This window comes from Mustela nigripes, chromosome 1 (genome assembly GCF_022355385.1).
Source record: "Mustela nigripes isolate SB6536 chromosome 1, MUSNIG.SB6536, whole genome shotgun sequence".
NCBI lineage: Eukaryota > Metazoa > Chordata > Mammalia > Carnivora > Mustelidae > Mustela > Mustela nigripes.
The window spans coordinates 44152060-44179374 of NC_081557.1; the positions used below are offsets into that span (position 1 = coordinate 44152060).

The 27315-nt window shown below is 47.4% G+C and overlaps 1 protein-coding gene across 1 annotated transcript in view; it reads right to left on the minus strand.

Annotated features, from left to right (window-relative positions):
- Positions 1 to 8096: 8096 nt before the first annotated feature.
- The window catches only part of DNHD1 (dynein heavy chain domain 1), a 70023-nt gene continuing 50804 nt past the window's right edge, over positions 8097 to 27315 (minus strand). The window contains 19 exon segments of the mRNA XM_059392611.1: positions 8097 to 8447; positions 8621 to 9429; positions 9590 to 9739; positions 9910 to 10001; positions 11012 to 11213; positions 11297 to 11419; positions 11574 to 11760; positions 11960 to 12919; positions 13051 to 13229; positions 13405 to 13557; positions 13784 to 14069; positions 18901 to 19377; positions 19555 to 19986; positions 20135 to 20317; positions 20571 to 20720; positions 23918 to 24020; positions 24096 to 24300; positions 24498 to 24703; positions 24891 to 26505. Coding sequence (XP_059248594.1) covers positions 8097 to 8447; positions 8621 to 9429; positions 9590 to 9739; positions 9910 to 10001; positions 11012 to 11213; positions 11297 to 11419; positions 11574 to 11760; positions 11960 to 12919; positions 13051 to 13229; positions 13405 to 13557; positions 13784 to 14069; positions 18901 to 19377; positions 19555 to 19986; positions 20135 to 20317; positions 20571 to 20720; positions 23918 to 24020; positions 24096 to 24300; positions 24498 to 24703; positions 24891 to 26505 — 6863 coding nt within the window.

Consider the following 27315-nt stretch of genomic DNA (forward strand, 5'->3'; position numbering starts at 1 on the left):
TGTAGGAGCATCTGGGTGGCACAGTCAGTTGAATATCCAGCTCTTGGTTTCGGCTCAGATCATGATCTCAGGGTCGTGAGATCAAGCCCTGCATCTTGAAACTCCGCCCCCTGCCCCCCAGTCACACTCATGTTCTCACCCAAAAAAAATAAATCTCAAAAAAAATAAAGTTATGTCAGTGTGGCAAGTAATAGATTCATTTCCATATGTGAAATCAACCTTGAATTTTTAGAATATAATCACCTTAGTTGATTATTATCCTTTTTAACATATAGCTGAAATCACTTTGGTAATATTTTGCATAGGACTTTTTTACAGCTGTGTTCATGGGTGAAATACATGAGCACAAATATTTTCCTATAACTCTTATTTCTCAGCACAGTGCTTTTAATTAAGTGCTATACATGTTGCTGTATGTACCTTTAACTCATTTTTCAGGTACTCTGGTGGCTTCCGATCTCACTCATAACATAGTCCAGAGTTTTTACTAGGGCCTAAAAGGCCCTGTATTTTCTGAATTCCAGCTCTCTAATATTCACTCCCTTTATTCATGTCTTTTCAGCCACAGTCACCATATTGAAAATGCGAGGCATGCCTCTGCCACAGGGTCATTGTACTTAATATTCCATCTATGTGTATTGTTACTTCCTTATCTGCGTGGCTCACTAGGCACTTTATTCAGATCTCTGTTCAAATGGCAGTTTTTATAGTCCCCCTCTCTGCTGCCACACCATGCTTAGTTTTTCTTCAAGGATCTTATCATCACCTTTTAAATTGTACATTTATTTGTTTATATGATTTTTGTGTATTTCTCCACACTAGAATCTGACACTTGATCTGTTTTATTCACTATTGTACTCCCTAGGATATAGGACTTACTTGCCTCCAATGTCTTTATAGTGTTCTATACAGGAATAGGAAATTCTAGAACTGAATGGTATAAATAACTAAAAGGGGGGAAGAAAAGAACAATATAAATCACTCAATTTAAATAACAGAAAACAGACTGAAGAAACGGACAGGGCCTCAGGAACCTGTGAGATCATAACAAAAGATATAACAAAAGATATAACATTGTTATCAAAATCCCAGAAAGAGCTGAGAAAGCACTTGATGAAAAGTAGCTGAAAAATCCCCAAATTTTGGCAAGAGACAAGCAGAGTGAACCCCAAACAGGATAAACATGAAAAAAAAAGTCAATGTCATACATAGAATTAAACCACTGAAAACTAAATAAAAAAATAAAAATTTTGAAAGTGGCTTTAAAAAATCATACCTTACCTAAAAAAAGAATTTGGATGACAATAGATTTCTCATGAACCATGGAAGCTATAGGGAATAGTATATTTTTCAGGTTTTGAAAGAAAAGAATTATTAATTCAGAATATTATACCCAGTGAAAACATTCTTCAAGAATGAAGGGAAAATTTAGACATTCTCAGATGAAGGAAAACTGGGTGAATTTGTCACCAGCAGACCTACCCTAAAAGAATAGTTAAAAGAAGTTACTTGAGCACAAGAAATGCTGAAAGGAGAAACCTGAGAATATCCAGAAAGATGAAGGAACATGGTAAACAAAAATCGTGCCAACTGAACTAGTTTTCCTGCTCTTTGATATTTGCAAATTCTCTAAATTCTCAGTTCTCTAAATTGTGTTTAGTGGTTGAAGCAAGAATTATGCTATCTGGTGTTCTTAGCATATGTGGGAGAAATATTTAAGGTAATTATAAACAAGGAAGGATAAAGGAAGGTGAGGTTTCTATACTTCACTAGAACTGGTAAAATCGCACCAGTGGACCATGTTAAGTTTGCATTTATGATGCAGTACATACAGCAACAACTGAGAAGCAATACAAAAATTTAAACTCAAAATCACTATAGATAACTCAAAATGGAATTCTAAAAAGTACCCAGTTAACCCATAAAAGGGATAAAAAAGAAAACTGGCAAAAATCAGGGAGAGCAATCAGAAAAGAAAAAATGGCAACTTGACTACCCGTATCAATAATTACTTTATATATTAATGAACTGAATAGACCAGTTAAACGAGATGGGCAGAGTGGTACAAAACATGACTCAGCTATACTTTGTCTACTAGAAACTCACTTTAAATGTAACAGTATAGACAAATTGAAAGTAAAAGGGTGAAAATGATTTATCATGCAAAAATTAATTAAAGCAGGAGTGGCTATATTAATATCAGGTAAAGGAGAGAAGGAGAATTTGACAAAGACAGGGAGAGACATTATATAATGATGAACGTATTAGTGCATCAAGACTACAATAATCGTAAATGTGTATATACCAAACAATATTGTGCAAAATATGTGAAGTAAAACTGATAGGAGAAATAAAACCAAATCACAGTTGCAGCTGGGGACTTCAACACCCCTCTCAAAAATTGGTAAAACAGGGGCGCCTGGGTGGCTCAGTGGGTTAAAGTCTCTGCTTTTGGCTCAGGTCATCGTCCTAGGGTCCTGGAATCAAGCCCTACATCAGGCTCTCTGCTCAGCGGGGAGCCTGCTTGCCTTCCTCTCTCTCTGTCTGCCTCTCTGCCTACTTGTGGATCTCCGTCAAAAAAATAATCTTTAAAAAAAAAAAAAATCGGTAAAACCGGGGCACCTGGATGGCTCAGTGGGTTAAAGCCTCTCCCTTCGGCTCAGATCATGATCTCAGGGTCCTGGGATTAAGCCCCAAATTGGGCTCTCTGCTCAGTGGGGAGCCTGCTTCCTCCTCTCTCTCTGCAGCTCTGCCTACTTGTGATCTCTGTCAAATAAATAAATAAAATCTTTTTTTTTTTAATTGGTAAAACAACTAAGACAGAAAATCAACGCTCATCACCTATTTAACCCATCCTCCCAGCCACCTCCCCTCTGGTAACCATCAGTTTGTTCTCTGTAGTTAAGAGTTTGTTTTTTGGTTTGTCTTTCTCTATTTCTTCCCCCTTTGCTTGTTTGTTTCTTAAATTTCACATATGACTGAAATGATATGGTATTTGTCTTTCTCTGACTTGTTTTGCTTAGCATTATACCCTCTAGCTCCATCCATGTTGTTGCAGATGGCAAGAGTTCATTCTTTTTATGGCTGAATGATATTCCACTGCAGATATATATATCCATCCGATCTTTTCTTTGTCTATTCAATAATTGATGGATATATCAATTGGGCTGCTTCCATAATTTGGCTGTTGTAGATAATGCTGTTATAAACATCAGGATGCTTGTATCCCATTGAATTAGTGTTTTTGTATTTTTTGAGTGAATACCTCATAATGCAATTGCTGGGTCATAGGGTGGTTCTTATTTTTAACTTTTTTGAAGAACCTCCATGCTATTTTCCACAGTGGCTGCATCAGTTTGCATTCTCACCAACAGTGCAGGAGGGTTCCTTTTTCCCCACATCCTTGCCAAGTCTTGTTACTTGTGTTGTTGATTTTAGCCATTCTGACAGATATGAGGTGATACCTCATTGTAGTTTTGATTTTCATTTCCCTGATGATAAGTGTTGATGAGCATCTTTTCATATATCTGTTGGCCATCTGGATATCTTCTTTGGAGAAATGTTTGTGCATGTCTTTTGCCCATTTTGAACTGGATTATTTTGAAGGGTGTGGAGTCTTACAAATTTTTATTTAAGTTTTTTTTTTTTTTAAGATTTTATTTATTTGACAGAGAGATCACAAGTAGGCAGAGAGGCAGGCAGAGAGAGAGGGGGAAGCAGGCTCCCCATTGAGCAGAGAGCCTGACGTGGGGCTCGATCCCAGGACACTGAACCATGACCTGAGCCAAAGGCAGAGGCCCAACACACTGAGCCACCCAGGCACACCGAGTCTTATAAATTCTTTATATATTTTGGATACTAACCCTTTATCAGATATGTCATTTGCATTTATCTTCTCCCATTCCATAGGTTGCCTTTTAGTTTTGTTGATTATTTCCTTCACTGTACAGAAGATTTTTATTTTGATTTAGTCCTAATAGTTTATTTTTTGCTTTTGTTTCCCATAGAACATAGTATATTTAATTAATTTCACCAAGTGCTACCAGATTGCTCCCCAGAGTAACTACACCAGGATAACCACCTACCAACAGTGCATGAGAATGCTTGTTTTCCACTATATCCTCAACATTTGGTATGGAAGAGGCAATAGAAAGCCAAACAGAATGGATCCTGGGGGCACCTGGGTGGCTCAGTGGGTTAAGCCTCTGCTTTTGGCTCAGGTCATGATCCCAGGGTCCTGGGATCACCCCGCATCAGGCTCTCGACTCAGTGGGGGGCCTGCTTCCCCTCCCTCCCCGCTCTGTCTGCTTCTCTGCCTACTTGTGATCTCTCTCTGTCAAATAAATAAAATTAAAATCTTTTAAAAAAAAAGAATGGATTCTGGGGACAAATGTCTGGATTCAAAAACTGGCTGTACCATTTCCTAACCTTGTGACCTTGGATAATTTATTGAGACTGTAAAATGGAATAGTAACAGGACCTATCTTTTAGATATTGGAGCTTCTTAGACATTAGTGAGTGAAACTGGCACTTTTCTTTTTCTATTACAGACATTTCCCCCTATTTATCCTATTTCTGAATGAAGAATTCAAATTAGACTGAAAAGCTACAAAAGTAAATGAGTTTTAGGTGAGTTTTAGAGCAGACGTCAATAAGGTTTTTGGTCTGGATTGTTAGTGCATGCAGCGTATAGGGCAGGATCACAAATTGCCTTACAAATTTGGATATGCAAATACAATTCAGCTCCTTTCTCAATTACTTCTCTGATTTTCCTCACAAGTTTTACTCCATCCTCCACTCCACTGGATAGTAGTAGAGTCTAGAAGTAAATTCAGCTCAGTCTCTTCAGGTTTCATGTATTCTTTTTAAAATAAATGCTCAGAAAATTCTGAGCATTCTACCTTTGCTCCTCTGCAAAGTGGCTTCTGGGTGTGGGCGGGAGGACTTATGTGGCATTTTGATATCAGAAGGAAGGGGTTTCCTGGCTTAACACTGGTCCTTGGGTGTGCACAAGCTGGAATCTTCTGGTTATCGCTGACCAGAGGAATGGTGGGCATTCTGCTAACATTTGCTTCTAAAACTGATGAATTGGTGGTCCTGTCTCTCTTTGCTGTCAGGCTCTTGTGCCCTTCCCTGTCAGTTTGGCCTCCTCAACAACACTGTTTGATGCTGCAGACTTCAGTGACTCTCTGCCTCATACTCCATTGGGCCAAAAGGGTCTCTGCTCAGTATCCATACTATAAAGGGGTCAAAGGACACTTCTTCCTGGCATGCCAGTCTGCCCTCTTAATGCTCATGGGGCCACAGTAGGTCCATGCTGCAGAGTAGTTTCCTTTTAAAGTCTTAGTAGGGGAGAGGGCAGAAGCTTCTTTGTCCACAGTACTCTGTACTTTGTATGCCAAAGTCCCAGATGAAGTTGAGTTTGTCATACTTGTCCCTGTTGTCTCTGCTTCATTTACCCCCATCCATCAGGATAGGAAGGGACCTGTTTTCTCCCTTTGTCATGTGTCTTACTTCTTCCTTCCTTTCATTGTTTGGCACTTTGATTTATTAATTGGATTTTAATTTGTCTTAGAGACAATAGTGAAATTGTCTGGTCTGGAACATTTTTACATGGGGATCACTGTATTTGAGCTAGGCAGTCAATGGTACTTATTTTGTAATCTGTATTTGATTAAAAGTTTAATACCCCAATAAAGCTGAAATTATAAAAATTTAAATAAAGAAAATCCTACGTAAAAGAGAAAAGAATGAATTTTGGTCCAGAAAATGGTGTGGATTTGTATGAAATGTTTGTTCTAACCAATTTTAGGTGGTTTTGCAGGTACGGCACTGTTCGCGCCCTGCTCCCACTGGAGGATAAGTAGTAGCTACGGCATTCTGTAGATAGAGGATAGGGTTCATTTATCCAAAAGGACTCCAGTACTCTGCTAATCTCCTCTCCTAAAGCAACAGCCATGTCCCTGATTGACCATAGGGAAAAAAACGTTTTCTGAGGAAAGTGGAATCTTTTGCCCCTCTGCTCAGCCTTTTGTTAAAGGACATCAGTTACACCACAGAAACTAGTGAGGGGATGACTGAAGAGGTTGTGTGCCAGCGCTCAGTATACACTGCCGTTTGCATTACGTCCTGCCACATAGCTCATACTTAGCCATACGGCGAGGGAAGTAGGTTGTACCTTGTAAGTTTTGGTGGTTAAGGGTAAAGAGAGGAGCCCCTGTAGGCCTTGAGCTCAGTTACACACTAACCCAACTTTTATCAGAGAGGTTTGTCCTCGGATAGCAGGTAATCAGCTAATAATAACTGAACATATCAAGGCAGAACTCTTGATTCCCTAACCCAGCCTGTCTCTCCCTCAAATTTCTCATCTCAGTTAATGACACCGTGATCCACTCAGTTGCTCAAGCCTAAAATCTCGGAGCCATCCCAGGTTTGTCTTCTTCCTTCACTATTCACATCAAGCCCATCAGTAAGTCCTGCTGGCATGGCCTCCAAAATATTTCCAAAACCCATCAATTCTCCATCCCTGCTATTGGAACCCTAGTGCAAACTCCATCCTCTCCCACTAGAATTACTTCAAGCCTCCAAACAAATGTTCCTTGTTACTCTGGGTTTTCTCCTACCCATCCGCCACATAACAGCCAGAGTAAGCTTTGCATCATGTCTTCCTATACCTAATACTCTGCACTAGATTCTCCTGATGGTTTTAAAAATAAAATACAGAGATGCCTGGGTGGCTCAGTTGGTTGAGCCGCTTCCTTCGGCTCAGGTCATGATCCTGGGGTCCGGGGATTGAGTCCCACTTCAGGCTCTCTGCTTGGCAGGGAGCCTGCTTCCCTTCCCCCTCTCTGCTGGCCTCTCTGCCTACCTGTGATCTCTGTCAAATAAATAAATAAAATCTTTTTAAAAATTATAAAAATAAAATACAAGGTCATTATGAAAAGATTCTATGTGATTGACCCCTGTCTATTCTTTTCTGTCATTTTTTATCACCCTTCCTCTGGTTCACCATTCTCCAGCTACGTGTTCTGTCCTGCCTCAAGACCTTTGCGCCTACCGAGGGTTCTACCCAGGAACACTTCTAGATCTTCAAATAGCTCTTTCTCATATTCAGGAAGTGTCTCCTGACCACCCAAATGATACTGTTTCATTCTAGTCATGCTCAAACTCTTCAGCCTCCTTTACTTTCTTTATAGCACATACAAATGAAATTTAATTTACACAGATGTTGACCTATTCTTGTCTGTCTCCCCGCTCTGGGACAATCTCATCAGTGCCAGGAAGAGCACCTGGTTCAGAGGAGTGCTCAGTAAATAATTGCTGAGGGGCTCAGTCTAACCCTTGTTTTTGGCTCCGGGTCGTGAGATCAAGCCCAGCGTGGGGCTCCCTGCACAGTGGAGAGTCGGAGCTTCTCTCTACCTCTGCCCCTTGCCTCACCAGTCTGCATTCTCTTGTGCACACGCTCTCTCTCTCTCAAAAAATAAATAAATCTTTAAAAGAAAATAATTGTTGAAAGCACATAAAACCTTGTATCTTATTTGGCTTTTTTTTTTTTAAATGTATATGACTCAATTGGAGAATCCATCACAGCGGAGGGGGTGACTGGAAGGGAAAGATTGAGGCATTCTTGATAGTACAACAAAGGCTTTAAAAAATCATTTTCAGTTCTAATGTTCTCTCTTCAAAAATATCCCTTGTGGGGGGAAAAATATATATATATACACATATATATATATATGTATATATATATACACTTAGCCATACACTAATGGCTTGTTATATGATACATGTATATATATATGATATATATACATGATATATATATATATATATCATGGATTTAGCACAAATACTCAGACCACAGTAGAAAGCCGGGCAAAGATGCAGGATCCTGTGGATTAACCACCCCCATCTGCCAAACGCCTGGGATGTGTGACCAACAGGCCCATCTCCCAACAGGATACCAACATTCCCCTCTCAGTTGTACACACTGGGTCTTCCCCTCAGCAGGTCATTTCTCCATGTGCAGACAACCTGCACTGCTAAATCTCAGAAATCCTTCATTGAATCACCCCAACTTTATTTTGTTTCAGGGCTCACAGCAAGGGTGGGCTGCACACGTACACCCTCCGTTGGTCACAGGTGGCGGGGCTGAGCTTCGTGGGCAGGGGCAGGTGCATCAGTGTGTGCCTGCTGTGTAGCCTAGTGATGCCTAGGGGCCCTTCCATGTACACAGGACAGGAATACACAGCCAGGCTGCCTGGGGGTGGCAAGTCACTGGGGCGCCGGGCCTGAGCACTGACGCTGACTGGAGGCAGAGGGCTGGGCTGGCTGCAGGTGCTGTCCTGCAGGGCCCCTGCTAGTGGGTCCCACTCAGCATTCCGGAGCTGGAGCCCAATCAGCAGCAGCCCCATCTCTGGAACAGTAGGATTTGGATCATTCACCACCTAGAGGTGCCAGAAGCAAAGCTAGAAAGTTGAGGGGTCCTAGTGGAGGGGTATGAGAGCATATGGGGCGACTGAGGAGGCAAGATCACCAAGAGGCAAGGTGGGATAATTGTAAGGTGCAATCAGGGATTTGAGGGGGCGAAAGTGTAAATGGAGGGAGGGCATGAAGATACCTGGAGGTTCAAAGGGTTGCTGTTCAGCTCCTGATATTTATGGGGGAGCCCACTGGAGCCGGAGCCTTGGAAGGCAGGTAAATTCGAGCTAGGCACAGACTGGTTCAGGGCGGCCGTAGCAAAGGTAGCCTCCCAATGCAGTGACAGCAGCAGGCGGCGTGGGTGGCAAAAGGCTGATAGGTGAAAGATGCGCTCTGGTACGTTGGTGTTCACGCCTAGGTAGCGAACCAACAGCTGCCCACGGCGTGACAGCTGTCGCAGCCAGTGCCAGGGTGGCTGTGGGCCGGCAGGCGCATGGCGACGCCAAGGCGGAGGTAGGCGGCCAGTCCAGAGAGCTTGAGCCACCGCGACACAGCGCGGGGAAGCACACGGGGGCGCACCCTGCAGCTGCTGCAACAGGCAATCCAGGTCCCGGAGCACTGCTCCCACCAGCTGGCTCAGCTCCAGCACCTCTGTCTGGAGGAAGGCCTGCAGAGGCCGCTGTGAGCTCAGTCTGAGCACCACCCACTCGGCGTCAGACTCTTCCTGGCCTGCGGTCTCCCTCAGCAGAGCCCGCAGCGACTCCAGCCTCCGCTTGGCCTGCACTAGGCGCTGCCGCAGCCGCTTTTCAGCGCGTCGGGAGCTCCCACGAGACGCAGGAACCCAAGTGGGTAAAGTTTGCTGCAGCGCGCTTAAGAGTGTGCGACTCTGGCGTCGTAACAGCCAGGCCTGGGAGCCAACACTCAGTCCGCAGCTCTGGGGTTCCGGCGGTGTGGGCAAGAGGTGCATCTGGGCCCTGCACTCTGCCAAAGCATCTGGCTCCCCTAGCTCTTGGAGGTGAAGGGGAGGGGTGACACATTAAGCCACCATCTCGTAACTGTGAATATTGCCCCCTCCTACACCTTTGTTGGTACCGCGGTTCAGATTCTTGAGAGGGGGGCATTACACAGACTGTTCCCCACCCCAACACAGGTACTGACTGCAGCTTACCTGGGCTGGGCAGCAGAGTAGACAGCAGATACTGGGGTGTGTGTGGTTGAGCCCAGCTCCCGTTGCTGGGGTTCAGGCAGGCTTGTGTTAGGCTAATCAGGGCCTCCCTGTCCTTCTTGTCTCCCAAAGGACCCCCATAGAAAACCGAAGCTGAGAATAAGGTCAGAGCCCCTTAGTTGTAGCCCCTCCAGTTTCCACCACCTCCCAAACCAAAACCAAAGCTGGGAATTATGTCCGTGTCCCAGCCCTCCCACTCCCACGCCTTTCAGGGCTCTCTTGAGCGCTGATGACTGACTACATGGGGACAGGAAGAGTCTCACCTGCCAGCTCCTGCATGGCAGCACTGGGATTGCTAAGGCTAGTCCACAGCTGGTCTTGGATCTGAAGGACCTGTGTCAGGGTCACTTGACTCCTGGGGGAGGGGAGCAGGAATAGGGCATCAGAACCATCCCTTTGTTGAGGGCTCTGGTCTTTCTAGCCCAGGCTCCCAAGTTCCAAACTCACAAGGGTTCACAAGTAATTGCTACTTAGCACTTCAAATTCAACTTGCTTTCACTGAAATCATCATTTCCTCCTATACCAGCCTCCTGCTGTCCTAGGCAGAAATCTGGGAGCCATCCTTGACTCCTTTCTTCCTCACTCCATGTTTACTTTCTATCCCTACTGGTACTACCATACTATGGTCTTATTTCTTCAGAGTGCCAGAGCCTCCTAAAATGGCTCTGCTTGGGGCACCTGGGTGGCTCAGTGGGTTAAGCCTCTGCCTTCGGCTCAGGTCATGATCTCAGGGTCCTGGGATCAAGCCCCACATCGGGCTCTCTGCTCGGCAGGGAGCCTGCTTCACCCTCTCTCTGCCTGCCTCTCTGCCTACTTGCGATCTCTCTGTCAAATAAATAAAATATTAAAAAAAAAAAAAAAAACAGAAACAAAACTGCTCTGCTTGCCTCCAGCCCTATCCCATTTGGTCCATTCTCCACACTGCAGCCAGAGTGATCTTTCCAACAGATACTTAGGATCACGTTTCTTCTATTTAAAACTCTCCAGTGGCTTCCCACTGTCCTCAGGATAAAATCAGTCCCCTTACCATGGTCTTAAAGGCCCTTTTGGAGGGCCTCGCCTCCAAAGTCTCACCTTTCCCTGCTCAACCCCCAACATGTCCACCTTAGCCACAATGAAATCTTCCTCCTGCCAAGCTTAGTTCCCTCTACTCAGAAAAGCCCCATCTCCACCTATTCTGCCTCTGCTTCCTAGACTCAATTCAAAGAGAGAGCACAAAGTCCTTGGGGGAGCCTTTCTTGACTTCCCCTTGCCCTCACACTTGGGTGCTGCCCCGGCAGGAATTAGTCGTACTCCTCAGGGATATGGAAAATGCTCAGTGTTTGCTGAACGACTGACTGAGCAAGATGGAAAAGGGTCTCTCACCAGCACCCCCTGTGTGCCTGCAGCTTCATTCCATAGAGCTGCCGGTGTAGCAGGAGGCCATGTAAGAGGAGGAGAGGTAGCATCCTTGCTGGGGGTTGTGCAGAGAGTCCTTGCTGGGCTAGCTCCAAGCTGTCAGTCAAGATGTGGCCCAGCTCCAGAGATTGGTCCCAGAAAACAGGCATGGAGTGCTGAGCCAGCACCGCTGGGGCAGAAGGATAGTGCTGGGTCAGCATAGCACAGTTGCCCTCCTCCTTCAATCTGAGAGCCATAGTGGGGACTTCTCACCTGGTAAGGAAGCAACAGCTTCTGCAGACAAAATAAGCCAAAGACGGAAATCTCTGTGGACAGTCGTCACACTCTTGCTTGTGGGTTGGACTAGAGGCAGTTCTAACTCCAGGTCCGAGACCACTAGGGGTCAGATATGGGGGCTGAGATCAATCACTGGGTTAAAGGGTCAGACACAAGTTTAGGGACACAAACTTGAGGCTGTGGGGTCAGGAGTGAGATACAGGAGCGAGGGCATCAAGCTCGGGCCCAGAACTGGAATAGGGAGCAGACCCACCCCTGGCTCCATCCAACAGCCCCAGCAAGGGCTGCAGCAGCTCCTTTGGCCAGTGGGGCATCAGATGACAGTTCTCCAACACCAGCCAGTGCCCTCTATGCATAGCCTGGCATAGCGTGCTGACCACTACCGAGACTGGGTCCCAGGCTTCAGAGCCTACAGCGATCACCTGCAGATGCTTCTGCCCCTGAAGACCAACAGAGAAGTGGCAGAGAACTTAAAGTGATCATAGGATTACCCAAGGGACACAACGTAATGCCACAAATGACCCCAGAAATCCCTGAGTAAGCCAGAAAGATCTGTAAGAATGCTAGGAGGGAGCCACCACACCCCATCTCAGCCCACAGGGGTCTGGTGTCTCTGTGGCCAAGAGACTAGGCTCAAACCTGCTCATGCCCGGCAGCCAGTTTCTGGATGATGGTCAGGGGATGCTTGGTGGCTGTGGGGTGACCAGGTGGTGGCAACAAGATCAGCATGGGCCGAGTAGCCTGACTGTGTTCGAAGGGTATGGTGGAGGCACCCAGGTTTTCATCCAGGGGCCGGCCCAGAAGGCAAGTGGTAAAGTCTGCCAGGGCCCCTGCCAGGCACTCAGGTCGCAGCACACGCCACAGAATCAGCTTCTGGAGGAGGCTGAGTGGGTCAGGCCCAGGCCCAGGCGCTGGACCCAGCACTGTGGATGACAGGGACAGGTAAGCCTGCCAAACACTGGAGTGGCCTGCCAGGGACGCACACAGCCCCGCAAATGGGGGCAGCAGCTCCAACATGCTACATTCACGCCAGGCTCTCACCCCCAGCCAGGCTGGCCGAGCCACACCTGGATTGCTGTAGCTTGTGCTAGGAGAGGCTGCCAGGCCAGGCCAGAATGCCAGCCTCTCCAGCTCTGGTGCTTTCCTTGCCATTCGCAGCAGCGCCAGAGCACCCAAGGCCCCCACCAGTGGTACTTGGGTCAGGCTGAGTGCAGCCACAGTGCTGCCCAGGAGCTGGCGGGTCAGCTGTACTCTCAAATGCAGCAGATGGCTGGGCAGGTCCTCCCCCTGATGAGTCTCACACTGCTTCATGCTGTTCAGAGCCCGCTTGGTGGCTTCTAGCCAGTTGTCAGGGCTCATGCGGAAAAGGGGCAGCAGGTTCTGCAGTGGGCTAAGGGCCTTTATTATGGCCATTCCGTGCCAGACCACATGCCGATAGGGTGCCCACAAGGCCACCTCCTGCAGTCTTAGGTCTTCTAGATCCTCGCAGCGGGCACGCAGCTGACATAGCTCTGCCTGAGCCCTCACCATGTCCCGCAGGAATTTAGCTGGATTCTGATGTTTTGGATTCTGGAGAAGCAGCATCCGCAGCAGCCGCTCCTGCAAACAGCCACCTGTTCCATGGGTCTGACCCTTTCCCACGAAGTCTGCAACCATCCACACTCATCTCTGCCCCCGTAACTGGGCCCCTCTAAAGCTCATGCCCACCCATAACCAGGACCCCCGGGCACCTCAGCAGCCTTCACAGATTCACAGCTGTCCAGGGCTCTGGTCTTTAGGTCCTCCCAACGGTTCTTGAGCTCGGGACACTCTGCACACAAGATTTCATGCAGCATCTGGTCTTCCAGGGTATCCATGTTGAGGCTTAGATCCAGCACATTCATCCTCTTCAGCAGTTCATAACCTAGCACTTGGGGTCACATGGGAGATGCTTAAGCTTTCCCCTTAGCAAAGCCAGTGGGTGGGGTGTACTGGGCATATGGCTCCAGACCACAGTCCTGAGCCTGCCTGGGGCCAGACTGAGGGATGCGGGAGGCCCACTGTGTCCACAAAGCTGTGGTGGCAACTTACCCACCAGGGCTCACCTTTTTTCAAGGCACTGAGGGGGACAGTAGTGCTCAGATAGAGACAGAAGCCAGGCTGCACCTGGGGATGGCTCAGCTCCTCCCGCTGCAGTAGCCATTGCAGTTCTTGGCACCCTAGGCCCAGCTCCATATTGGTCAGTAGCACGGGCAGGCCTGTGAGGGGAAGACAAGGACACCCTACCCACCATGCCAGCCCCCCGCCCCTCCCGCCACACAAAATCTGGCTCTGACCAGCTCTCCGCTGGCTAATAGGAGGATCCCCTTAGGGCTCTTCCACAAGTTAGTGCCTGGCTTAAGGATGGGAGCTGAGGTCAGTCTGGGGGTGAGAGACTCATGGGGCCACAGAAGGGGGACATGGTGGATGGGAACCTGTTCTCACCATTGGCAGCTGCCTCCCGGAGCTGAGGACCCAGCTCTGGGTCAGCACCTGAGAGCACATGAAGGTTGGAAAGGGGCAGAGACCCAGTCTCAGAGGCTGGCCTTGACTCCTGCCTCTCTGTCTCATCCTCCTCCTGCTCTTGCTCCTCTTCCTTTTCTCTCTCTTCCTCATTTTCCCTGTCCTGTGTCTTCTGCTCTTTTGTCTTGTTCTTAGCCTTATCACACCCTTCACTACTGTCATCTTCCTCTTCTGTGGCCTCTTCTTCTTCTTGATTTCTCACAAAGCCCTTCTCTGTGGTAGAAAGATGCAGAGGAACTCCTCTCAGAGGATGTACCAGCCTCCCAGGGAACACCATTCACCCAGGGGCTCCATCTCATGAGGCAAGGTCTACAGGAAGACACCTTGGGAAAGTCACTTAAGCTCCTTCTGACTCAATTTCTTTATCTGCAACACGTCTGCAACATGGGGTTGATATTGGTGGGTACCTCACAGGGTTACTGCAAAGATGACATGAATAGCTCTGCACTGGACTTAGTAAGCACTCAACAAATGTTAGCTGTCATTATTAATTCTCTAAAACTCCAGGGAGGGGTTCTAGGTATCCCTGAATCAGCTCCATTTTGACCTTTCACCAGATTGGTTAACAGAGTCTATGTATTTCTTTTTGCCTAAGCTAATTCTATCAAAATGAAAAGAATTGTGAATAGAAATCAGTGCCTGGAAGTAGCAACTTGTATGTGAAAGGCCATAAACTGGAATTAGCCAAGTCACGGGGTGTGCAGTGGACACAGATGGCTCCCTCCCCAGTCCCCTTCTCCTTTGCCTCCTCTATTGCAGGAACTGGAAAAGATAAATAATATATATTTTTAAGTATTAAATTTAAGAATTTTAGGATTTTTTTTTTCAAGTATTAAGCTTAGGGGCACCAGACTGGCTCAGTTAGTTAAACGTCTGCCTTCGGCCCTGGTCATGATTCTAGGGTCCTGGGATTGACCCCCGCCTTGGGTTCCCTGAGCAGTGAGGAGTCTACTTCTCCCTCTCCCTCTGCCCCTCCCCTGGCTTGTGCTCTCTTTCTTTCAAATAAATAAATAAAATCTTTTTTTAAAAAAAGTATTAATTAAGCAGGGGCGCCTGGATGGCTCAGTGGGTTAAGGCCTCTGCCTTCAGTTCAGGTCATAGTCCCAGGATCCTGGAATCAAGCCCTGCATCGGGCTCTCTGCTCAGCGGGGAGCCTGCTTCCCCCTCTCTGTGTGTCTGCTTGCCTCTCTGCCTACTTGTGATCTCTGTCAAATAAATAAATAAAATCTTAAAAAAAAAAAAAGGAAATAGGCAAGTGGAGGTTGTCAGGTGCAGTTTAGTGGATTCATTTCTTATTGCTTAACAAATTACCCCAAATTATCACTTAGCAGCTTAAAACAACACCCATTTATCATGTGTGAGTTCAGAAGGTTAGAAGCCCCACACAGCAGGACTGGATGCTCCACTTGGGGTTACACGGGGCTAATCAGGCATCAACTGGGGCTGTAGTTCTCATCTGGGTCTTGGGTGCTCATTCAGGCTTACTGGTTTTTGACAGAATTCATTTCTATTTCACACTCTCCCGGTAGCCTGCTCCATCTTCAAGCCAGCAACAGTTTCTTGAATCTTCCTCATGTTTCAGATCTCCCTGACTGTCTGTTCTTCCTTCCTTGCTTCTTTGAGGGGCACATGTACCTAGTGCACTAGGCACACCCAGATAATCCAGGATATCTCTATTTTAAGGTCAATTGGTTAGTAATTAAGATTACTGTCTTTCCTGCTATGGAACTTAGTTACAGGAGTAACAATGGAGGACAAAAGTGATAGGGGCCAAAACTCTGCCTACCGCATTCGACTATCCAGACTGCTGGAAGATCTGTTTCCCTGAGAGAAGGGACAGAGATGGCTATCAGCAACTCTGACATGATTCTTGGCAGGATAGCAGCCACGATGGTAACAAACTACTACAAATATGGTAGCTGGAAAAAAAAAACCCAAAAACTTATTTCTTCATAATTCTGGAGGCCAGAAGTCCAAAATCAAGGTGTTGGAAAAGCTGCACTCCCTCTAAAGGCTCCAGCTTCTGTTGGTTCCAGGAGTTCCTTGGCTTGTGGCTATATAACTGCACTATCTGTCTCCATTTTCATGTGGCCTTCCCTCTGTGTACCTATGCCTTCTCTTTTTTCTCTTATAAGGACAATTGTCGTTGTTTTTAGAACCAACCCAGATAATCTAGAGTGATTTCATTTCAAGGTTCTTAACTTAGTTATACCTACAAGACTCTTTTTCCAAATAAATTCATATTAATAGGTTCTGTGGGTTAGGCTTCAACCCACTACATTCAACCCACTATAATGTGATGAGCCAACATGCTAACAATCATTGAGCAGAAAGAAGAATCTGGGTACTTGAAGTCGGTACTGGAGCCCTGTACCTGCTTATCTCAGTACTTATTATAATGTGAGATCAATAAATCCTTCTTTCTATTCTTTTTCTCTCTTTTTAAAGTAGGCTCCACACCCAGCATGGAACCCAATGTGGGGCGTGAACTCATGACCTTGAGATCCAAGCCTGAGCTGAGATCAAGCAAGAGTCGATCGCTTAACCAACTGAGCCACCCAGGTGCCCCAGTAAATTCTTATTTCTTTTTTTTTTTTTTTAAGATTTTATTTATTTGACAGAGAGATAAATCACAAGTGGGCAGAGAAGCAGGCAGAGAGAGAGGAGGAAGCAGGTTCCCTGCCAAGCAGAGAGCCTGATGCGGGGCTTGATCCCAGAACCCTGAGATCATGACCTGAGCCAAAGGTGAGGCTTAACCCACCGACTCACCCAGGCACCCCTAAATTCTTATTTCTTAAGCCATGCTAAGTTGAGCTTTTGTTACTGATCATGATAGCATTCCCAGCTGATACAGTGAATTAGTAGGGGGGAGGGGCAATGAGGATTTTTCTTCTCCCTGCTAGGTTATGTTGTGGGTAAGAAGTTGGTTTATCTCATGGGACTTGGACCATATGCTCATTGAACTTCAGTGGATTTAGTAGAAGGCATGCTGACTACTTCTCTAGTTAGATAAAAGGAACAACCTCCAGAAAAAAACTTAAAGAAATTTCCTTTCTGCTTTTCTTTCCTTTCCTTTCTACATATCAAGCAATTTCAGACTACAGATGATCAGATACTCATGCATCTTGCTGATTTGTAAAAATAATTTTCTACCTTATATTGCATGGAATAGGAAAATTATTGGCAATTGGAAGAGCCTGGAAAATCAGGGAAGTCTAATTCTCCAGGTTCATCCCAAGCACTTCTCTTTTTAAGCATTCCCTGCTTGACAAACATAACAGTCTACCTCCCCCTTTTGATTGGGATACAGCCCCAGGTAATAGGGGTTACATTCCATAGCCAATTAGCCTAAGCTCACTGCTCAGACTGTTTCATTACTACAGCTCTAAGGTTAAGGCCAAGGTTTAGATGGGTGACATTTACATTAAGGCTTAGTGGGATTGCTAGAATCCCTAGAATCAGTGTTAAGAGAGAAGACAAAAAGTGGGGTTTAAATTCAAGAATGAGAATATGCCAAGATTTCTGGCATTGGTTAATAGCTAATAGAGTCCTTACGCATGCAATCTGAAGGAAAAAAGTGAGAGAGTTAAAGAAATTAGCTAGAAAATCCCCTGTCTGGTAATAAGTGATCCGTGTTTGCTTCATTTTAAGGCAAATCCTAAGGCCCCATCCCATTCCAATAGGAAGTGGGTATGTAAGGCAGAACAGCTACAAACAGGAGACTCTTGCCCAATGTTCCTTTCACAGATAGCACTGGGGACAGTGAACTGGGAAAAGTATACTGTTCATCAGAACTCAGGACAGCCCAAGTGGCTATCCAAGAACTCCCGCTATAGCCAGTGAATGATGCTAATCATTCTCTTTACTGTCACTGTCTGGTGTCACACAGCACATGCTGAAGACCAATAGACAAGTGTGAGTTTCTTACCCTTACCTAGTTTCTAAACAGGACCTTTACTGTAGTTATCTTGGTTTGATTTTGCTTTACTCTGCGTATCAGGTGTATTACTAGGGCAAGATTTAGCATGTACTCACTCTGTCATAGGTTACAGAATCACAAAGAGCCACATCTGGGTCTGATCAAGAACTGTGAACATCGTTCACGGTTCTTGGACTCAGAATTGGACGCTGCAGCTGGAGGTTTCTTCAGGGTGTCTCTTATTAGAGAGGGGGTAAATTCACTTACATGGAATAGTTGTGTCATGGGCATTTGTGTAATGGGATATGGGCACAGTGGCATGTTGTGCTGGACAGCCAAGGGATGGAGTGGAATAATGGTAGCAGTAATACATTAGTAGTGACACTAACATTTTGGGGAATTTATTATTTTTAGGCACCGTGTAAAACCCTTTTACATGAATTGTCTTAATATGTTTTAAGATGGGTATAATTAAGATGCTCATTTTATTGCAAATACATTTGGGCTTAGAGCGATTAAGTACCTTGCCCTATTTACATAGCTAGGAAAGAGCAGATATTTGACCCAGACAGATTATAGAGCCTGATTAAAGAGCCCATATTACAGACGACTTTCTTACCTACCTAGCCCATTATAGATGTCTATTATTCTCCCCAGTGCCATTCCCAACCTCTTCTTCTGGAAAATAAACATCCTTTCTCCTTCCCCTACACAACACCCTCATTTCCTTCCCCTAGGAAACACATCCTTCTGATACTCTACCCAGATGGGTCTCTGCTCCAAGCAGAGCTAATAGAAATATTTCCCCAGAATTCCTGAACATGGGGTAAATTTGGATAGTAAGGAAAGTTCTGAGTTGTAGGCCAAGTTTCTAAGAGTACTGGGTCGACCAGGGAAGTGGATGATCATAGACTGGTCAGCCATGTGGATTCAGAATCATTGAAAAATAGGCCCTAAGATGCAAATGTGACCTAATTGATTAATATCATAAGGGCTGATGAAGTCTAGGATACCCTGGCCACAAAAATTTAGTGTCTTCATTATGAAACGGAAGACCACATGTGGCCAAGACTGTTGGCCTTTCAGATACCCGAGAAGCATTGTGTTCATCATCCCTGGCTTTACCTCTGTGCTCAGTGGGGTCTGGGACCAAGGATCTAGTCTCTTGCTGAGGCAGCGGGTTCAGCCAGATGAGGGCCTGGTTGTCGGGGTCAAGCACTAGAGGCCATCGGCAACTGGAGTAGTGGGTGTTGCTTCTCAGAAGCAGGCCTGCCAGGCGGGCTGACTTTGCCTGGGGCTTCAGGTCTCGGTCCCACTGGAGCTGTTCAGATTCAGAGCTCAGCAAGGACAGAAGGCTGAAGGGAGAGCGTATGGAGAGCAGGGGGTTCTTTGGTGGCATGACGACAGATTTCTGCATCTGCTTCCATGCCTGTGCCACATCATCTGGACCCAGGGGCTCCTGAAAGCCCCTACACAGAGCCAGCCACTTGTCTAGTAGCTCCTGGCGCCGCACCGGCGGGAAAGGACCCAGGTAGATGATAGCAGCTGAACACACGAGGGCGTCTCCGAACACAGTCAGGCAGTGCCCCTTCAACTTCTGGCATGAGAAGGGAGAGGGGAGGGCTTATGGGCCAGCGAGGAAGGTACAGGCAGAGAAGGAGTAAGGCAGGAGGTGCAGGAAAGTGTGGCAGGGAGGGCCCAGGGAGCAGCCCAGGAGTTGGGGGCAGTAGTGCAGAAATGAACTTGAGGGGGAAATCCGGGAGGGGCTGGTTACCTGGAGCTCTGTAGTCCAGGAGTGCACGGGTGTGAGCAGTGCAGCCTTGATGGGCCACTTGTGGTACTGGCCACACTGAGCCTGATTGAGGTTCTCTATCATCTGGTTGCTTGAAGCCCGGGCCTCTTCCAGTGTCTTGGCCAGATCCAAATTGTGCTCTAGGGTCTCCTGGACCTGGAACTGGCAGCGGCCCAGGTGGGCCTGCTCCCGAGCCAGTGTGGCCTCTATCTGCCGCAGAAGCAGGCCCGTGGGTAGTCCTCGGCGCTGGGCCAGCCCGTAGCGCAGAACAGCCCAGAGCCAGGCGGCCAGGTTTGCTGCGGGTATGCTTACTGCCCGCAGAGCTGCATCACTCATCCCTGGAGCATTCAGAGCTTGGGTTAGCTTTATCATCTCTGAGTCTGTCATCTTCTCCTTAGGGAAGAACACCAGCTCCTGGGAAAGTGTGTTAAGAGAGGTAAAGGCAGACATAGGTGCTCTGCTCAGAACCTTGCCCCAACCACCTCACTCCGCCAGCCCCCCCCCCCCCCGCCACCGCCTTAGGCCTCCACTCTCCTCCTCCATTGAGCTCCACATTCCCTACCTGGTAAAAATCCTCGGTGCATAAGAGTTGCTTGGCACTGGCCCAGCCTGTCTCACAGTGGAACAGGTCGCACAGTGCATCGGTCACTTGGACCACTGATTCTGGTGGTGCTCGATAGCTCCGTATCTCCTCAAAGTCAGCCACCTGCAGCTGGCTCAGAGGTCCCAGGAAGGCCTTACCCATCTAAATGAGGAGAGATGCACTCTGGAAGTGAGTTCCCAGAGTGTCCTCTTCCTTCAAGGTGTTGCCAGGAGGGATCACTTCTTTCTCAGGGTTCCCAAGAGGGCAGTTCCTGAAGTCATCCTACCACCTTTTCCCCTCCCCCAGAAGACTCCATGACAAGCCATCCCATTCTCTCCTCTGGGCATCTCTCCTATGAAAGGCTGTCCCCTCACAGGAGAGGACCAGTGCAGGGCAGGCAGCAGGAAGAGCCCACCTGCTCCAGGAAAGCCTCGTGCTGAGCCCGCAGGTTATCCCGCTGCTTGGTCAGGGTCTCAATGAGGTTCTCCTGCTGCTGACACTCTGCCAGCTGCTGCTTGATGAGCAGCCGGCCTTTCTGTAGCTGCTGCTGAAGTGTGGTCACATTCTGTAAACAGAGATCCAGGCTCTGCAGCTCAACGTCCTGGGCCAGGTGGGACTATCCCAAAGGGAGCCCTGTGGGCGTGGGACTCCAGCAGTCCTCACTTGACAGTCAGGATGACCAAGTTGAACTCTGTATAGTCCCCAGATAAAGACTGAGCCATGGAACTGTCACTTACTGGTGTATGAACAGCTCCAATGGGTGTTTGCTTCTCCTGATCTGCCATACAGGCCTAGGCAGTCTGACTCCAAAGTCTGTGTGCTTAACCATTATGCTATACTCTTTATCTTACTTGACCCATTAGTGGCATTTGTTACAGAAGATAGTTCCCGCTCTCTTGAAGCACTGTCTATCTTTGACTTTCATCACTCTGTGTTATCCTTTGGCTTTGTCCAACTTCTGTGGCTGCTCTTTCTTCACCTCTCCCTCTACCATCCCTTGGCAACATTTTAGGGCCTCCCTATCTTCTCATTCTACACTTCTATGTATCCTGCCTAATTTCATGGCTTTGATAACCACTTCTGTTCTAAAAACTCTCAAATCACTATCTCAAACCAGATTTCTTTCCTGAGCCCCACATCCATGTATCCATCTGCTTAGTGGAAACCTCCTCTCTGATGCCTCGCAGGCCCCTCAGACTCCACGTGTCCACAAATGAACGTCTTGGCTACGCCCCCTCAGATCTCTTACAACCTTATTTGCCTCCTCACATGTTCTTTTTCTCAGAGAACTATGGCAAAATACACCCAAGTTTCCCAAGGAAGAAAACTTTATCGTTACCCTGATTCCATCTCTTCTATTCCCCCAAGCCCAGCCCATCTTCAAGTCCGTTCAGGTCTGCCTCCTACCAGTCTGTCCTGTCTGCTCCCCTGCCCGTGCGTGGGCTCCCTCACTACCTATTCAGCTCTCTTCTACTCCACTCTCTATGCTGAAACCAAATACCATCACTATCATGTTCCTGAACACTCATCACTCTCCCAGTTGGTTTATGAGGCCTCCATGCCCAGGAGGGCTCAACTCCACTTTCCAACCTCTTATCTCTCCTCCCCCAGCACCCCACTCTCCAGCCATTCCTGACTTTCAGCTCCTCCAATGTGGCACACATTCTCTCACCTCTGGGCCTTTTCCCGTGCCTGATACTTCAGAGTATCAAGTATCAATGGATTTCCTCTGTCATAACACACTGTCTTGTAATTGCCTGGATGAATCCATATGTTCCAGTAAACTAGGCAACATGAAGGCAAGGTCAGTACAGTACCTTATCTTTCTTATTAGGAGGAGCTATCATTTACTGAGCTCTTACTGTGTGCTAGCACTTTCAAATGCTGTCCATGTGAGATCATTTAATCCTCATCCTAATCTCTCTGGATCTTAGTTTTCCCATCTGTAAAATGGGGAAAAGGATAGCCACCTCAGAAAGCTGTAGCAAGGATTCTATTGACCTAGATTTAGATGTAGACATAGCTCTATGTAGACACAGGCATATATATTAATGAGTGGGTAGACAAAAAGAGTGAAGTTCAATTAATTTTTATAGAGTATGGTAATGAATAAATGAACCAGACGAATATGAGAGAGAAGAGAGATGAAGGACTCCAGAATGACTCCTGGGATTTGGCTTAACTAAGTGGATGGTAATACTAAGTGGATGGTAATGCTGTTTCCTAGGGAACTCTGAAAGAAGTACACACTATTATGATTATTGAGTGAATGGCCAAAAGACCTGACACTGAATGCCTCTGACACTGAACACCTCTCTCTCTCTTTTTAAAGCTTTATTTTTAAGTAATCTTTACACCCACACAACCCTGAGATTAAGAGTTGCATGCTCTTCTGACTGAGCCAACCAGGTACCCCCACTATGAACATCTCTTATCCATATTTGGGGCTTCTTATGTTGTCCTTTAATATAACTGACCCAGGGGTCAAAGAATAAAAGCACTTTTAAGCCAGATCAACAATTCCTGGTATTAATCGTCTTGGGAAATGGTAGGACCCAAGACAAGAAACTGGAATTTGGAAAACATGGGAGAGGCCATTCCTGTCCCTCTGTGAACTTTTTTTTCTTTTCTTTCTTTCTTTCTTTCTTCTTCTTTTTTTTTTTTAATCTCAGTAGTCTGGAGATTTCATCTAAGCTAGTGATCCTTGGTGGTAGATGGTAGGAGGGCACTAGTACTAGGAGAACTCTAGAGAGCATCATTTACAGAGAACACGATGACAACCATGCATGTGGATACAATGGAAGCCAGACTTCTACAGTTGTGCAGCACTGGGTGAGAGCCCTGGGACATCCATCAAAAGAGATAGTCTAGGCATTGGGAGCTTATGGCCTAAAAGCCCAGTAGGGGGGAAGAATTTGTCTGTGTGTGGGTTGACCACTAGATTATTTCTCTGAGGTAATCACTGAACCTTCACCAAAGCATTGTTTAGCAGGAAGAAAAAGAAAGCTGTTTCAGAATTCCTCTTATTAAAAATGATGGGATTTAAATTTGGATTAGAAAAATTCTCTCTTGTTATGTGAGAATTGTATTGGAGGAACTCTAAGGGAGTGAGCACAGGGAGAGGTGAGAAGAGAATTGGTTACTGGGAGATGTCCTGTAGAGGAGGGTGACGAAAGAAGTTGAGGACAGCAAGATCTAGTGTACCATTCCAATCTCTTTCTGCTTCTTGCCTAAAAATGTCAATTTACCATCCACATTTCCCCAGTTTATGTATGAGCCCTGTATAGTTGGTATTTTTGTGTAAGGAAGAGGTACAGGGACAAAGCTGTATGGGAAAAAGGAGGGACATAAGAGGTGTGCCAATGAGCCACAATAGAGAATCAAGGAGAAGAAAGGGTGAAAGTAGAGGCACCTGTGAGAAAGTAATCTCTGCCTCATCCCTGATGGGGATGTATACAATTTACTTGGGAAGTAAATTGGACTTCCCATCATCAAAGTACATAGTAAGGACAGCAGAAGCAGACACTGGGGTTTCCTGTGTTTAGAAGAATCAGCCTGGTCTCAGCTGTGCCATGGGGAACTTTGAGCCTAAACTCAAAAGTTTAGAGGAGGAGGCAGCAGGGATTAAAGAGGTCCCCTGGGGAAAGGGGTACTCTCGGGAGATAAGAACGAAGGTTCACTCAGGGTTGGTTCCTCCAAAGCCCTCTGTGGGCTCCTGCTTTGACCCTACTGTGCATACATCATAATCTTCTCCCTCTTTACCTTGCAGGAGGTTTTCAGCAGCTGTTCTAAGTTGAAGACAAAGTTGGTGTAGGTATTGTGCTTCTTGATAATCATTCTCAGATGACCCAAGGCATTCTGGATTCTGGAGATACAATGTACCAATAAGTGGGCCCAAGGAAGCAGAAGGAGGTACAGGGCAGGAAATGGGACAACTCACCGCTGGAACTTGTTCTTAATCTGCAGAGTCATCTGTTGCTGCAGCAGTGTGAAGGTGTCCAGAAAGTCTAGGAAAGTCTTGGGGGTGACGAGTGGCAACTCGGGGCATAGGTGTCCATAATAGCTGACAGCCGAAAGGTGAATGAGAGCCATGGCTTTAGCCACCCTGGGAATTGACGCCTGGAGGTCTGGGCACTTCAGAGAGTCTGAAATGGGCATGACTTTAGTCTGTGAGCTTACAGGAGAACGGGTAAGAAAAGGGACCCTCTTCTGATTTGGGAAGGAAGGCAGAAAAGGTGAAGGGGATCACTAGGTTCTGGGAAGAGAGAGACAGGGAGACTGACCTGAATCCTCATTAAAACCTGGTTGAGAGTAGTAGGGAGAACAGGGAGAAAGGGCTTACCATCAGTGGATACATTCTGAGCACCTTCCAGGTAGTACCGGACCACACTGATGAGGGAATCTTGGTCCCACGGTTCATAGCGGTCAATGCTAGCAATGGCCAGTTGAAGAAGCCTCAGGAAAAGGGTGGAGGGCAGCTCCCCATGGATCTGGTCATCTCCAATCAGGATGAACATGTGCAGGTGGTTGCAGACTTGCTGATAGAACCTGTGGGCCAGGGGCTCAGATACCATGCTCCCCTTTATCCCTGTTTTCCCATTAAGCCCAGTGCCAAACCTGAACCCTTAGCCCCAGTCTTCTGAGCCCTCACAGCAGCTCTTAGATTTCTTTTTGGCCTTTTGGCCAGCATAGAGCAAGAGAAGAGCAGCACCTCACATGGGGTTCTTGGTCTCACCTCTGCAACAGCGTTTCCTTTTTGATGTTCTGCTTGACACTAAGGTTTTCTCTGGGGAGATGTTCTTCAATGCTGTCCAGATCTGCCTCTGTATACTGGTCAGGGAAACTGCCCCAGGTTGCCAGGGCTAGCAGACGATGAAGGGTAGTGAGATCCACACCCTTGGGCACCAGCAGGGCCACTGGCTGGCCTAACAGTCCAGCATGCCAGCTGGCATCCCGGAGGCACTGGAGAATGGCCTCCTCTGAGCCAGATGGCAGATGGAAGAGGCGGGCCTGGTAAATGCTAGCTGCCAGAGAGATGGCCGTACGGCGCCCTGTACCCAGAGCCCTGGAGAGCAACAGGCCATGCTGCCGGGGCCTGGCCAGCACCCGGACCAGGCGGGCCACGTGCTTGGCCATGGAGTGGCACCGGGCCAGGTGGGCGCTCAGCTTCAGCTGAGCAGCTGAAGTGGACAGCTGCTCCTCTAGGCTCTCCCATTGCCGTTCCAGGTACAAGTTGGGGCTCTCAGAGTTGGACCCTAGTGTTAGCTCCTGACTGAAGACCAGGTCTGAGGGCTTTTCCTGGGGGCGCAGTAGTAGCACTGGTAGCAGAAGGGGTGTGGCCAGGTCCATCTGGGCTGTTTTCTGCCACCAAATCTTGCTTCTGTTTAACTGGAGTTTGTAGCCAGAAGCCTTTGTGCCCTCCTCCTGGCTCATCTTTGGACTTAGGGTTTCTATGGTCTCCCTCTTTACTGGTACTATGGAAGGTGCTCGACCTGAATCACCGGAGGGTGAGCTGGTGGTGACATCCAGGCTGTAAGGGTCCTCCTCCTCCTCTGTCTCACTGCCGCTGTTGCTTATTAAGTCCTCCCACTGGGCCAGCTCTCCTTCGGATTCCACTTCAGGCACTCTTTCTTCCTCCTCTTCCTCCTCCTCCTCCTCAGAGCCCTTGCCCCCGTTCTGGGGTGCTGGTCCACAGCAGAAGACACTCTGAGCTACTCCTAGGAGCAGCTTGGCACAGTAGGAGCGTTCCCTGGGGCTGTCCAGTCGGTCACAGAAGGTTCTCTGGGCCTCATGCAACCAGAGACGCACCATGTTGCGCATGGCCATCATAATCATCAGGCGGGTGCCACGCAGGCCCGACACCCGGCGCAAGTGCTCCTGATGGCTGGGACAGTCCAGAAAGCCCCGGGAGCCCATCCTGGTGGGCAGCAACTGCAAGCTACCCAGGAGTTGGCTCACAGAGTGCAGGGAGAAGCGGTAATGTGGGTGGAGGGGGGAGGGCAGAAAGCAGCTGCCCACCGCCTCCCAGGCCTCCAGCGAGGCCTGGACGAGGGCTTTTGCTAGAACCACCTCCCGTTCCACAGAGGGAAAGCGCTCAAGCCAGGCCTGGATGCTTGGTGTGTGCCTGCTCAGCAGCATGGCCTGGGTCACAGTCCCCAGGGCCAGCACTGTGAAGAGTCGAAAGAGGCGTGGACACAGTGGGCGCTCACAGAAGCCTGGCACTGTGGCGGTGGCAAGGAAGTTGACTACAGGCTGCAGGGTCTGCAATTCCAAGGTGCTGTGGCCATACACCGTGCCATCTACAGCCTGGCGCAGAGTCTCCAACACTGGCTGGCAGCTCTTCCCGGGGTCTGTGGGACACAGACCAACAGTGAGGATAGGCAGGGGTGCGCATGACCGTGTCACTCCATTCTTCCCGTTCCTGCTTCACTGGCTTTACTTCTGGCGCACACAGGGCTCTAAAGGAGTTTTGTACACCTGATGCATTGGGACTCGGTCATGTCTGAGTGAATTGATCTCTGCCCACCCACACTCTCCCTAAAAGTGAGTAATTTCTTCTTTCTTCTCCCCACAAACCCTATCTCTGTGACCAATTATTCACTAACAGTCGGAAGGTTTGGAAGCTGAGATGGATGGAAACCTGATCTGACCACAAGAAGAGAGAAGTGCAGCCATCACAATCGGAAGGAGGAATTAGCACATGTGCATTTCTGTAAAGTCAATATTAAGATATGATTTATATAAAATACAATGTATGCATTTTAAATATATAGTTCAGTGAGTTTTGATGAATGTATCCACCCACGTAACTGCTGCCCCAGTGATACTTAGAATGCTTCATCATCTCAGAAAGTTCCCTCATGACCCTTTGCCGTCAATCCCCCTACCACGTTGTCCCAGAAACTTCTATCTGATCAGATTTCTATCACTATCGATTAGCTTTTCCTCTTTTACTTTTTTTTTTTTAAGACTTCATTTTATTTATTTTAGAGAGCGAGGTTGGGATAGAGGGAGAGAGAGAATCCCAAGCTTACTCTGTGCTCAGCCGAGCCCAGAGCCTGATACAGGGCTCGATCTCATGACCCCCGAGACCATGACCTGGGCTGAAACCAAGAGCTAGATGCTGAGCTACCCAGGCACCCCACAGCTTTGCCTGTTCT